The sequence below is a fragment of the Larus michahellis genome, chromosome 4, assembly GCF_964199755.1.
Source record: "Larus michahellis chromosome 4, bLarMic1.1, whole genome shotgun sequence".
In the NCBI taxonomy this organism is placed as follows: Eukaryota; Metazoa; Chordata; class Aves; order Charadriiformes; family Laridae; genus Larus; species Larus michahellis.
Window position 1 is genome coordinate 94,123,872 of NC_133899.1, and position 13,833 is coordinate 94,137,704.

The 13,833-nt window shown below is 50.3% G+C and overlaps 2 protein-coding genes across 4 annotated transcripts in view; one reads left to right on the forward strand and one right to left on the reverse strand.

Annotated features, from left to right (window-relative positions):
- Positions 1-9,875, reverse strand: part of MRPL21 (mitochondrial ribosomal protein L21) — a 28,566-nt gene extending 18,691 nt beyond the window's left edge. The window contains exons 1-2 of one of the 3 annotated variants that reach the window (XM_074586666.1): positions 8,348-9,875; positions 5,980-6,107 (exon numbers count right to left, since the gene is read on the reverse strand). The gene's annotated coding sequence lies outside the window, so the exon portion shown is untranslated. Of the gene's footprint in view, positions 1-5,979; positions 6,415-8,347 lie in introns of those variants that run through there. The other 2 variants (XM_074586665.1, XM_074586668.1) reach the window with 2 other exon arrangements.
- The window catches only part of IGHMBP2 (immunoglobulin mu DNA binding protein 2), a 45,439-nt gene that overhangs the window by 1,929 nt on the left and 29,677 nt on the right, over positions 1-13,833 (forward strand). The window contains exons 3-6 of the mRNA XM_074586663.1: positions 1,738-1,930; positions 2,652-2,749; positions 10,472-10,635; positions 11,040-11,240. Of these exons, the coding sequence (XP_074442764.1) occupies positions 1,738-1,930; positions 2,652-2,749; positions 10,472-10,635; positions 11,040-11,240 (656 nt within the window). The remainder of the gene's footprint in view (positions 1-1,737; positions 1,931-2,651; positions 2,750-10,471; positions 10,636-11,039; positions 11,241-13,833) is intronic.

Below are 13,833 nucleotides of genomic sequence, written 5' to 3' on the forward strand. Positions count from 1 at the left end.
CTAACATCTTCCTAATGTGATATTTATAAAGACTGAGCATTTGATATAAAAAAGAAAGGGGGAAAATGTTATGGCTACAGGATGAATCTAGAGAAAACCAGCCTCTTTTTCCCTTGGCTTGTTACAGACATGTATGTTGCAGCAGGTCATACTGCCAGTGATTAAAGTGCTGGTTTTCCTCCTGAATCAAAAACAAAGCCCTGGTCCCTTGTCATTAAAGATTTCACGACATTCTTTGTACAAGCCAAAGTGTTCACGCTTATGTCTTGCAGTAGGTAAGGAGCTTTTGTTACTTAGGCTTTAATTGCAAAACGGAAAGTGGATTTTCCTTTTCCTTCCTGAGTTGCCATATTTCCACCCTTCCCTTTGCTGTTATTTTTGGCAAGGAAGAGGAAGAAGTGAATTAGGTACCATTACTAGTTGACACACATGGATTTCTGTTGGAAATAAAGGCTCACCAGCACATCAGCCAGTGCCCTTTTTATCTCATCCTCTGCCATCACTTCCATGAAAACCTGACCAGGAGTATAAGAGCTGGGCTGTTGCCTCTGGTGCAGGTGTCTGAGCAAGGTGAGGATGCTGTCTGCCATGCCGTAAGCAGCTGCGCGGGCTTGCCCCTCGGAAGGGCTTGGGTTTGACTGTGAAGTAGTTCCAAGGGAGTCTGCAGTATGCTCTCTGTTTTTTCCCTGCCGAGACCCTTCTCTTTTCCTTAGGCAGTGAGGGTATTGCCTTGTACTCTCCAACACTGGTCCACGAGAGAGAAGCGGGCCGCACCAGATGATTTTCTGGTTTAGTTTGCTAGGTCCTTTGCTAAGCAGATGCATTACGGGGAACCAGACTGTTTCTGACCCTGGTCACACCATGGCACTGTTTCATAGTGTGTTGAAGTTCAGTTCGTTGATGCATTTTGTCCCTCAGGCCTCCAAGCTGCTGACCTTTGAAATAAATGACTCAATGCAGATTGGGGTCCCGCCTTGACCGCATCTGCCAGGGCTCTTCAAAGAGAAATAACATTGCTGTAGCTGTAAATTATTCCTGGGATGTAAGCACTTTAATGTAAGAGCTGGTGGACCTTACAGAGGAAAGCTTCCCATAATTCGTAAATCTCAAATTTAATCCTCAATGAACGTGAGCCCCAGCTAAGTTACAAATTTAGTCAGACATCCTACTCAGAATCTCTATTTCACCACGACACTGTGTAATTCCAGTCTCATCATCTCACAGTGACTGAAAAGCTGTAGCAAGTCCTTAAAAACCCGTGGTCTTTCTTAGTTCTGCTGACTGGCACATAGCAGTCACCTGGGAGGCACGTATTGTCGTGCAGACTCCTTGGCTACTATGAAAAAATAAAATGGATATAAAATGGTTTGTCTGAGAGTTCGGAGAAGTCAGGTTCTCCCAAGGTCTGTGTGGAAGCACGCTGGCTGTAGGGAGCACTGCTGGTCTCCACCCCAAGTCCTGCGGTGTGTGGAGGTCTGAAGGTGGCTGGTTAGTTGCTGTCTGGTGTCTTCTCACTGCGAATTGTCCTCTTGCTCCGTGCTGTCAGCTGAGGGAAGGATATTCTCCTTCGTTGTGGGCTGGACACAAATTCTGACCTTGGCAGGAAACAAGCTGTGGTTGGGGATGGTGGTCCTGCTGTCTGCACTGAACCACGCTTGGTTGCTGGTCTCCCCAAAAGAGCTTCTTTTCAAAATGTTTGCCCTGCTTCATGCTCTCTCTTCAAACTTGTTTTTGCAGGGGACATTGTGGGCCTCTATGAGACAGCTGGCCAGGGTGACCCGCTCTCCACCGGCATTGTAACACGGGTCACCTCCAAAGCCGTGACTGTAGCCTTTGAGGAATCTCGAGATGGCATGCTGAGCTTGGACCGAGAGAGCTCTTACCGCCTGCTGAAATTAGCCAACGATGTCACCTACAACAGGCTGAAAAAGTAAGGGCCACGGGGCTGCAGTTCACCTCCAGTCACTCTGCTCAGGAGTGCAAAAGGCAGTTGAAAATTGTCCAGTTTGTTCTGGAAAAGCTCTTCTGAGACAGATCCCGGTTTACTTCACTCGGTTTGGTTTCTCTCCTTTCCTGTCCCATTCCTCTTACTCCTAGAGCAGCTCCACCTAGGGCAGGTGGACGTGCCTTTCTTTTTCTGCTCACCACTGAGGGAAGCCACACCGCAATAACTCAATGGGACACGTTATCCTACAGCGTCACAACAGCCTAAATGTATCTGCCTGCTGGCTGGTCCTGCTCTTCCCTCTTCCTCTCCCACCCCTCATCCCACACTCAGTGATGTATTTTGGTCCTGTGTTGTATCACCTCTGGTACTCACAGGATTCTGTGCAGAGCCTTTTCCATCCTGGCAGGAGAAGCGAAGAGCTCTTTGCTGAATTAGTGTGCCGACAAGGCTCAGCACAGGGTCTGACTGTATCAAACTGGAGTGAGGGTAGAAAGTGGAAGTCTGGCCAGCATAAGGGATGTGCGTGTGAGGGTTGGGGGATGCAGCAGTTAGATAGGATTAGTCTGTTGTGGAGTTACGTTTTTCAGCTTTGGAAGAGTTGCATCTGTGCCCAAAGTCTTCTGTCACTGGGCTCTAAGGTGCGCAGGGATCTCTGAAGGAATTCATGCTGTGCGTGTAACCTGGCTGTTTTTTTCTTTGACAGAGCTTTAAATGCACTAAAGCAGTATCACAGCGGTCCAGCCTCTGCTCTGATCGACGTCCTCTTCTTTTCTTCTGAGCCGAGCGCATTCAGTGAAACAAGTAAGGATGCTGCTTTGTCAGATTGTATGCCAGACTGATGGCAGGTGCTGAATTGATCTTTCTAGAGAAATTTTCTGCACGCTTAGCATCAGAGCCCCTGGAGCTTCACAGCCAAGCACCTGCACTGAGACTGCTACTGGTTTTAGTCTGCCTCGGTGCGTGAAGCGGGGAGTTAGGCAGTGGAGAGCTCTTTCAGATGGACTGGCAAGAGCAGCGATGTCGCTGTTATCGTGCTGGTTTTAAGCAAAGATATAGAAAGTTATTGTAGGGAAAGTGGGGGGAAATATTCCCTCTCCAGAGCAATCAGTGAAGCCTGAAGTTCCCAACCTACAGGATAAGGGCTCTGCACTCTGTCCCTGCCCAGTTAGGAGGACGCTTCCCTCTTCAGATGTCACATCTGACAGAGGCAAAGAGCCAGAGCCCTGAGTGATGGCTGCGCAGGCACTTCCCACACTGTGCTGCCATTACTCCTCTTCCAGTCCTCCCAGCCCTGTCTCTGGGGCTGGCCAGCTGAGAAGGGTGCTTGTGGTCTCTCACTTCAGGACCAGTTCTTTGATATTGCCCATGGGAACACAAATACCTTGGATCTTTGTGAAGATTTATCCACACCAAACACGCAGCTTACTTAGCTCCAGGAAAGACCCGAGCATTGAACGTGAGCAATAAGTGGGGTTGCAACTGGCAGCATTGAACGCCTTCCATACTGGTTTATGGGTCACTGGACACACTTTGCTCATGGAAAGACACTTGTCATTGCTGGCGGAGAGACTATTTAGCTAGCTAGTGCTCACCTCTCAGAGTGTACCAAGTAAAGCTGAACTCTGGCATAAAACAGGCAAGATTTGCGATGAGGGAATTTGTTTGCACACATTCATGAATCTGAAATTCAGTTTAGTTTATGATGCATTTCTTATTTGCTTCCTGCTCCAATCCCATCCATAAACTTCAAAGATCAGAAACTGCCAGTGCTACTTCTATATTGAAAATCCAATAACTCTGCCTTCATGGGAATTAAGTGACTGCGGAACTACTGCGGTTTGAAACGGCATGAGAACACTTGTATTTTTATTTTTACAGCCTTCTGATTGTGTTCAGTCAAGTTGGAGATGCGCAGGCTGCTTTGGTTTTATCAAATACTTAAAACCTCGCAACTTGGTTTTACGAACAGCTGTCAAAAAATTGCGTATAAGTAGAATCCCCTTTTACTCACATCTTTTTTGATGTGAGTCTTTGGAAAAGTGAAAGACAAAGTTACACAGCTTACCCTTTGAGAGAAACCACGGGGAAACCAAAGCATCTGATCAGCAGGATATCTGAGTGCTCGGCAGCTACTAATGAGTATTGTCCCTTGGCAGAAAGGAAATATCATCCGGGCCGCAGAAATCGGGGAGTGAAGGCGGAGGGTGGATGGAGCTGGCAGTCTGTCTCTAAGCCATGCAGAGAGCTCAGCTCTCGCCACTCAGCAGCGTGACATGGGTGACACCATGCGTCCCTGCCTGGCGCCGTGCTGGCCGGGGCTCTGCTCGGTTCCCTCCCCGCCACAGCTCCGTGTGCTCTGTGCTTGCTGTCGTGGCTTGTCGCTCCCTTTGCTTTGGTTGCCCACAGCGGTTCGCCTCTTTCACACACCCACTCCCATTCCCGCGGTGTACCTTCAGGCTGGGTCCTGAGACTGCGACCCAGGGTCAAGAATTCATGTTAGTGCCAGTCAGTGCTTAGTCTGAGTCAAACCTCTTAGCCTTTTGGCTACCTAGGGACCTTCTGTACTCAGGTTTTTAATATTGGATAAAATAATTAAATTTTAATGAACTAACTTTCTTAGCAGCTTCAACTCTGCTTTTTCCCTTATGGTAGCAGAAGTGCCTTTCTAATGAAGAAAAATTCCATTTCACAAATTGCTCAGATGTGCCAAACTAAGCAGAGAGATGAATTTTACATCTCCCCAGCACTGGGAATATTGATAGATAGAAACATTCAGCCACATTAGCCAGAGAGAGGAGATGCAATATGAGAAGGCAGCATATAACCTGAGAACAGCAAAACGCTCTGGCAGGGCGGAAAGGCCTTCCATTTACCTTCTCAATTTATAGCTCCTTTCTCCCGAACTAGAAAGATGTTATACTAGCCAGGAATTAAATAATAATGACTTTAACTTTAAATAGGTCCTGCAAGGTGCCTTGAACGGCCAGCCTCCACTGGGTTGACGGGGAGGGCACTCAGCAGCTGGCTGGATAAGTCTTGTCTCTTACACTTACACGATGGCACGCGCAGTTCCCCAGATACCCCATGTCTTAGGACACAGGAACGTGTCTCTGCAAATAGTACAGAAACTCACAGATGTGTGGACTGTCTGCAAAAGGCAGCAAGTGTTTCCCAGGAGCGTGCTCTGAGATGGAAGGACAGAAAAACCCCACAGCATTTCAGGCTGCCTCTCCTCCATGGCGCAGCATCTCCTGTCGTGACCAAGCATCTTTTAGCCGGGTTTCTTAGGGAGATGCTTTCCTGTATCTATCTCATCCCATCCATTATCTGATCTCAGACAAACCCGTCAGGACTCTGAGTTAATAAGTTCTGTATATCTCATAAAACTGGCTGTCTAGACACACATCTATATTAACACCATTCCAGGATGTAATATAAGCTCCACTCCAGTCAGAAGCCCAGAAAGCCAGGGGTAGGAGTGAGACCACGTGAACACCCACCGGAGAAAAAGCTAGCCCTGACACGTCTGCAGAAGAAGAAGGCCCAGAGCAGATCGGATCCGTACCTGGAGGGGGAGCATTTGTCACTGTCTGCTGTACAAAAGGTGGGGAAGAACCAAACTGCAAGGAGATTGAGAAGTAGAGGGTCAGTGGAAATCATAAGCACCCAGCTCTGTGCCTGGATGTTCAAGGGTGTTCTCACAAGAGCAAAATAGGCTCCAGCAAGTGATACGTGCAGCAGCAGAATGCTAAATCTGATTTTTTTAAGTGTGAGGAAAAAATTAGAAGCCTAATTTTTCAACCGTGGGAGTCTTTAGGTGGGTTCTGATACCGCTGTGCATTTTCATAAAGCGTGTAGGGACTTGATATCAAACTGCTTAGAAACTGGTCAGCAAGTTCAAGCTTTACGGGGGTGTGAACGGAAAGGGCAGCAGACAGCCAGCAGGCTGTGTGAGCTTCGCGTCCCCAAAAAGGCGGGCTGTAGGTACCCGGGCTGCAGCACACCCTGCAGAGTTCAAACGCAGCACTCACCAGTACCGATGAAAGATGCGGGACGCGGTGGTTCTTTCCAGCAGCAAAGCTAGTGGAGTCTCAGCGCCACGCTCTGCTCCCTCCGTGCGTTCTGCTGGTGGCTTTTTCCCAACATGGAGCCTCGGAACCTGGAGGGAAAAGGGAAAAGCATCTGTTTGCTGGGTTTTTTTGTTGGTTTTTTTTTTTTTTAATTTTCCAAAAGGTTGGTTATACAGGGCCTCTTTAGGGCATACCCAAAAAGACTTACCTTAGCCTTCTGGCCTATCTAGCAAATAGCTTTTAGTTCCTTATTTTTTGCTGTGCTGCGTTGTGATCTTCTCCTGACCGGATCGCAGCTGCTGGGGTTATCTTGGGAGAGCAGGCTGCCAAATGCTGTGCCTGGAGCATCTATATTAAAGTCTGTGTCATCCCAGGAGGGTGCCTAAATCCAGTTGCCAACCGATTAGGTTGAGAAGGAGTCTGATAAAGCCAATGGAAACATGGTTTTGAAGTAGTTAGTGGCTGCTGGCGTCTGACCAGTGCATGATACTGGCTTAGTTAAAAACACAACACCAGTATGCACAGAAGGGTAATAATGACAAAAACAATGTAGTGCCCTTTTACCCAGCTCCCGACGACTGGCAGAATGGCTGCTCCTACGCTAATTTGCACACTGCTATTTCCCAGGCTGTCAGGAAAATCCTGCTCAGTAGTGGGGGATGAATCCCTCCCAGTAGCAATGGGTACAGGCTCAGCTCCCACTGCAGCAATGTCCTGCAGCACGGATTTTGGGGGTGGGCTTGTATAAGATGTTTGTCAGTAATTGGGGAAAAAAACCGCCAGTCTTTCGACCCTAAGAAGCCTGAAGTTAATTTGTACCAGCCTTCTCATCCCATGGCCTCTACAGGGAAGAGGAAATGTCGCACCATTGCTACTGCAGGATGCTTGGGTTGTCCCTCTGGGTGTAGCCAGGAGCATGTTTGGCCTCAGGGTTGAGCAGGGCCAGGGCTGATTGATAGACGTTTTGGGATCTGAACCGTGAGGGACAGCCGGGGGCTGTCTGTGGTTCAGAAAGTGGCTCCCCCGTGGCTGGTGCGTGGCAGGGTGTGTTGGAGGCTGTCTCTCCTACGCAAAGGGCACAGCTGAAATGCTAGTGGAGGTCACGAAAAACCTCAGAGCACTCTCACAAGCCTCCTCCCCTTGCATGGCCAGAAGAATTGTATTTGCTGAAGTTGCGCGCTGAATCTGTGCTTTTCATCTCTCCTCCTGAGCTGCTGGGGTTGTGTATAGGTTGAGGCGTTACCTATAGCACTGCACACCAAAGCCTAAGTCCTTTCAATACGCTTAAAAATGCAACTCAGAATAAATATCCTTGGCATAACACAAAAACACTAGACAGGCTCTGGGAGGAATAACCCATGGAGTAGTGGAAAGGAGCATGTGAAGGTATCACCAGTGGGTAGATGGGATCTGCAGCTAAGAATGGGACTGGTTCCCACCACAAAGTGTTTCCAGCCCTAACCTTCTGCCTCCAGAAAGCAAACCAAGTGGGAGAATGAGTTCTCTAAAAGGCAGACTCTGAACTGAACAGGATTTCTGCTCTTCTCAGGCTCTCCAGGAAGCAAAATCCAGAAGCCCATCCATAAGAAATGCTCTGCTTGGCTCTCTTCCACTTTAACCTCCGCTCATGGCCCAGAAGCATTTGGAGCTTTCACACCAGAGGTCTCCTACAAGAACCCCTTCCCTGCTGACAGCACGTCCGCAGGGCCCCCTGCCCATCCTGGTGGATGTAGAGAGAGGCTTTGCTTGCCAGCAGAGGCCAGCATTGCTCTGCTTGCCGGCTGGGCCATTCCCTTTGCTTTCAGAAATAAGGTTATGCTTTATTGTAGGCATAATCCTGTGCAGATAGCCAATAGCCACCCGCTCTCTCCTGTAGTCCTGGTCTAGAAAAAGCAAGGGAGTGCTCGTTTCTGCACCCACACGTTAGCTGGCTCATGTGGAGCTCAAAAGGCATGGCTTATATCTACTTATGCCTATGGCTGTAAAAAGACATTGGAAAAGAAAAAGAAGGGAGAAAAAAAAGCCTAGTTAAAAGGCAGGGTTGTCCCCAGTAAAAGCTGAGCCAGTAGGCAGAGCACGGGGGAAGCACCAGGGATTTCTAGCAAAACTTCCTCGACTTCTTGGCATGAGTCGAGTGCATGTGACAAGTCACTTGCAAAAATCTTAAATGCTCCTTCTCCCTCTGCTGCGTGATACCTCTTGTCATCACAGGGGCCACGAAGAGGCCCTTGGGATCCATGGGGAAAACTAAGCAGTCCAGACAACTCGGCTGCCACATCCTTCACAGGGAGAGCAGGGAAAGTTCCTTGCTTCAGGCTTAATTACCCACCTAGATTTTGTCCATCCGTGTTTGGCTGCAGTTAGGTAGTACAGTGGAGGAGCTGGTCATGGGGTCCGCTTTGCTCTTGGTGCCCGTACACGCTGACGGTGAGGAATAGGCTTTGGAAGGTACATGGAGAAGTGAGAGGCCTCCAGCTCTGGAGAACGTGAGCTCTTCCTCCCAGGAGCTGTGTTTGGTTCCTTTCCTGGACTTGAATATCACCCTCCAGCCCACCTCTTCACCTGGACCGCCGGTACCACGCAGAAAAGTGTCTCGATTCCTGGAACTGTTGCCGGAGGGACAATCTTGATGGACAGGGTGATTGGTTTTTATTTTTTCAACGCTGCGCTCCTCAATCAAGTTGCACATCAGAGGCTGAATTACCTGACCAGCAACGAGACCCAAGGATGCAGATTGACATTCATCCCCTCCGCGCTCTCTGCTGGGGGCTGAGATGGGGACCCTTGCGCAGAGCAGGAGGCAGCGATGCAGAGCTGACGCCACAGGGCTAGAGCAGGGTTAACGGGTGTCTTCTGGGAGCGTGTGTGCAAACCCGAACTGATGCTTACAAAGAGCTCTCGGGCCAGCCCTGCTGGAGTGGATAAACTGCATTTCTTCAGGTGAGCCGACGTAGAGCCCAGCTAGTGGATGGAGAAGAGTTGAGAGGAGCCACAGCATCCCGCCAGAGGCTCTGCCCCCTCCTCCCCGCTGCGGTGCCCAGCCCAGAAGAGCCCATCTCCCACCTGCCCACACAGCGACGCTCGGCAGCCTGTGATTAAAAGGGAAGAGGGCGTGCGTGTGGAGAAGCCTGTTTCTGATCTCATTCCTTGGGCAAGGAAATATCAATGACTCCTACGTCCCAGCTGTTCCTCATTGTGGGAAATGCCTTGCAGTTTTTAAGCTATTCTTTCTTTTTTCCCCAGGCCCACGGGATGCTTCCTAGTCTTCTCTTAGTCATTAGCACACTAACTCAAAAGCTACGTATAAAGCGAGAGGCAGGTTAACAGGAAAAAGTGCCCGTAGTGGTGTTTCTCTCCTCCTCGCCAAGCATCTTTTTAACAAGTGTTATTTGTTTAACTCTGACCCCTCATTTAGTTGCGCTGCTTCAAAAGTCAGAGCCAGAGGCTGCACGGGAGTTGCACACAAGTTAACCTGCCAGAGACCAGGGGAAACTTGCGTGCTTGTAATCCAGCTCTTAACGCAAAGATAGTGATAAAGCACATGATGCCCAGCAGGGAACGATGCCCAGAGATTGGTCTTACATAAGCTTTCGTGGGAACATTATTTTCAGTAAACCTCAGTGTAATAATGAGTCATCATCCCTGCTGTAATTAACTTCCATAATGAACAAGGAGATTAGCAGCAGGATTATGGGGGATGAGAATAAATATGGGTTTAAATTAGATAAATCTGGGAGGTAAAAAGCAGCTTTTGAGAATTCATTCTTCTGCAGTGAAACCAATTCTCTTGTAATGCAATTTGCATATCTTTTCTCTTTTTTCCTTTCTGATCATTAAAGCCCAAACTAATTTTAGTTTTCAGCATTTATATCGCCGGTTTGTATCTTTTTCCCGCCTTCTTTTTCGGGCATTGTTGAGCAATATAGGACTGCTCTTTTCTGCTGCTTTGGCTCTAGTGCTGTGTTGGGTTTGTTAACTGCAACGGGAGCGATTTCTTTGCAAGATCAATTACTTCCCTCTTTTTATTGAAAGTTTACTAAATATGTTGGCTCACCTTTAAAATAAACCCGGACACCCTCCACACCCAGGAGATCCTACATGTTTGATGTTACAGCAAGTAAATGCCTCTCTAAATGCTGCGAAGTTGCGATACAGACTAGTTGTGCTCACAAATGCTCGCTCCTTCTGAGAAATAGCGGGGTGGGAGATGCAGCTGCAGGATGGGTCCCCTGCTCGGTCTGAAAGCAGAACAAGCCTTACTTTTACCAGCCTGGGCTCGTTTAGCCACCTGGGTGGGACACAGCATACCTTCCTCCCCAGGAACGCTGTTCTCATTATCGAATTGATTTGGGCCAGCTACTGAGAGCTTCTTATTTGTATTGCTGGGTCTGTGCTGCTCCGCAAGCCCCCGGGTTAGGGCTGAGTCCGAGTGAATCTCCTGCTGTCTCCTCAGAGCCTCTAAAGCTTTACAATGAGTCGCTGGATGCATCGCAGAGGGAGGCCGTCTCCTTCTCACTGGCGCAGAGGGAGCTTGCCATCGTCCATGGACCACCTGGCACAGGGAAGACCACAACACTAGTGGAGATCATCTTGCAAGCTGTACAGCAAGGCCTGAAAGTGAGTACCAGTGGCCGGACGGTAGTGACAGTGATCCCCTTGGTTGATTTTGGACACGCATTGGGCTCCCAGGCAGCTGGAGCAGATCCAGCAATAGCTGTGTTACACTGCAGAGTCTGTCTGGGATTGCAAGGACACGGGAGTTTCCCCTGTCAGCTAAAATTAGGTGCAAATAGGGGCTTCAAAAGCTCAGGTTTGCTCTTTATTGAGGACCCTGCACTAGTGCTTCAAAGCAGGGTGAGAATTGCCTTTGGTGTCTGGAGCCTGTGGAGATGTCAGTGATTTATTCCCCATGGATCAGTGTTGGTCTCCCTCTCTCTGCTGAGGGTCTTGCTGCCTGGACACTGTTGTGCCAGCGCTTTGCTGTCCTTGGCCGTAACAAGCACTTGGTTTCTCCCCTGCAGGTCCTGTGTTGTGCCCCTTCCAACGTTGCTGTGGACAACCTGGTGGAAAGGCTGGCTGGCTACAAAGCCCGCATCCTGCGGCTCGGGCACCCTGCTCGCCTGCTGGAGCCCATCCAGCAGCATTCCTTGGATGCCGTCTTGGCCCGTGGTGACAATGCCCAGATAGTGGCGGATATCAGGAAGGACATCGACCAGGCCTTTGTACGTGTCCCTGCAACATACCTCATGGGGGTTACCCGAGTGCCAGCTCTCTAGATTAGCGATACCCGATCTGCTAGCCAGGCAGGCTACTTTGCCTCTAAAACCAGGGAACAACAACCCTGCCGCTTCTTGGATGTTCTTAGAAGACAATCACTGCAGCCAGGTTGCCCCAAAAAAATCAGTGGCCAGAGGCAAGTCACAGTGACTAGTCACATGCGAGCCACAGGCAGCGTGCTGCCAGCCTGCAGCCTGGCTGAACCTGGTGTCTGTGGGTTCAGGGCACCCGGAGCCCGCAGTGATGCTCCCAGTCTGGATCTTGCTGCCTGCAGGCAGGGGTGGAGCACTGGTGGGCACGAGCCTCTCTCTGCGGTCAGCCAGCAGGAGGAAGGCTGCTTCAGGGGAAAGGACAAATAGCGTAGTGCAGGGGGCTAACAGTGACAGCTGGAGATACGCGCGGCCTTGATTAATCCCATTTGCTCTGGCTGGGAAGCATTTTACCTGGCCTTGGAGGAAGGGAACTGGGGAAGGCTTCTGGCCTGAGAAGGTGTCTCAGAGAAAACCTCTCTGCCAGGGGCTGCCCGAGCCTCCTCGGGCACTCGCCACCAGGGCTCATCTTCGTCTGCTGGAGAAAGAGCCGAGGGCAAAACTCCTGCTATCCGATTTCCTCACTGAAGTGGCAAAATCATAGTCATTGCTGCTGCGTGGGGAGATGCTGCAGTGCCCTGCTCTCCAGATTATCTGTCTAGCATCGTTCATGCAGTCCTCTTCACCAGAGAGCGAGAGAAACATTCACATCATTAATTCACTTCCTAACGAGATGTCTGGCTGTCCTGACACTCCCTCCCACTCTCAGCCACCTCAAGTAGAAAGCAGAGTACGCACTATAAAAATTCATCCTTAATTTCTTCCTTCCCAACCTAATTTTCCTAAACTTAATTTACAAAGTCGCTCTTTTATGTGAGATGATAGGCTTTGGTACTAATTAGATTTCCCCCCTGCTTCCCCTTCCAGTAGCAGCATCGTCCGCAGCCGTTTTGCAGATGTATCTGGCTCAAGAGCGAGCCTGTCTCCATCAGAGGTGCAGGAGGGCATCTCGTACCCCTGCACATGCTGGGACGTAGCTGGCCCTGCCCTTCAGTAAGGCACTGCACAGTCACTGTATGAAGCGATGCAGAGCAAACGTGGCTTTCAGCTCCAGGAACATCAGTCTGCAGCCACCACTAGGCAGTGGCTCCAGTTTTCCCAACCATGGTTATTTTTCCTCTTTCCTCTCCTTGTGAGGCACTTTGAAAGGTGGGAGGAGGTTTTTTCACTGCTGATTTCCATAGGAGAAGAGAGATCAGGGAGAAAGCAGAGCCTTTAGCACGGAGGTCTCCATCTGCTGCCTCCGTAGAGCAAGGGGTGCGTGGTGATGGGAGGTAGGGACTGGCCACCAAGGCTCGTTCTGCCTCGAGATACTAAGCAAAGCCCCAAGAGCTGACGTACTGCTGCCGTCCAGCTTGCATAGCGGTGCTTTAAGCTGCCCATGACCAGGTCTTTCACAGAACATGCACCTGATGCATTAGTATCTCCTTCCTTCTGGGCTGCGGAGAGCCCTCCTCTGAGGTCCTGGCCCATCTTCCCCTCATCCTGCCTCAGTTTCTCCCCTGCAACATCCCCTACTTGCCCCGTAATAATTTCTTCATCCACTCCACATTTTGACTCTTCTCACGCCTTTCCTTCACCACTACCCCCAACCACAAGAGACCTAGTAATATAAATGGAAACCTGTGCTCTCTTTGCACATTTTCTGCCCCTTTGTGTCTCCTTCTCTCACCTGTTCAGGCTTCAAGCTTTCCAGGACATCAGCTTCTGGCTGCTCTTTGCACCAACAAGGGTGCAGTCCCCCAGCACCTGAGCAAGAAAGGCAGCACGGGTGCAGTGGTGGTGAGCAGGGTCAGCCAGCACATCCAGTCCAGATCACCAGACAGGTCCGGAGTGATGAGACCATCAACTCTGGAAGGTGGCCAGGCCACCAGGGTCAGGACACAACCCTATAGCTCAGGGCAGGGGCAAGGTCCCACCTTAAATGCAGCTCCCAGACCAACGCGGGGCGGGGGGGAGGCGCTCAGATGAGGCAGGTCAGGACAATTAGAGCCTGCTGGCACCCACAGAGTGCTAACGAGGGGTGGGTGGGATCCAGGCCCCCGTGTGCCAAGCGCTATCCTCGGGGCTGGCCGTCCTGCTCCATTCCCTGGGGACAGGGCTCCCTGCGCCCGCAGGGTTCTCGGAGCTGAGTCGGACGGGCGTTTGGATCCTAATGTCACCAGCCAACGTCAGAGAGCAGTTGCCGTTGTTAATTTGCTAACTAGATCTCTTTGCAGAACAGACGTTGAACTTGGCCCTACTGGCACCATCAGTTTTGCTCTCTAATCTTCCTCTCTTTCCGGCAGAGAGGGAGTCGATGCCGGTCTGCTCTGGCCCCCGGCTCAGTGGCGCTCAGGACTGGCGCCTGCCCTGGCCCTTTAGATCAGGCTCAGGAAAAGATGCCTATGGGATCCCGTTACCTGTGCGTCTGTCTGTGATCCCTCCCCGCTAACTTCTGGGCCTGTCA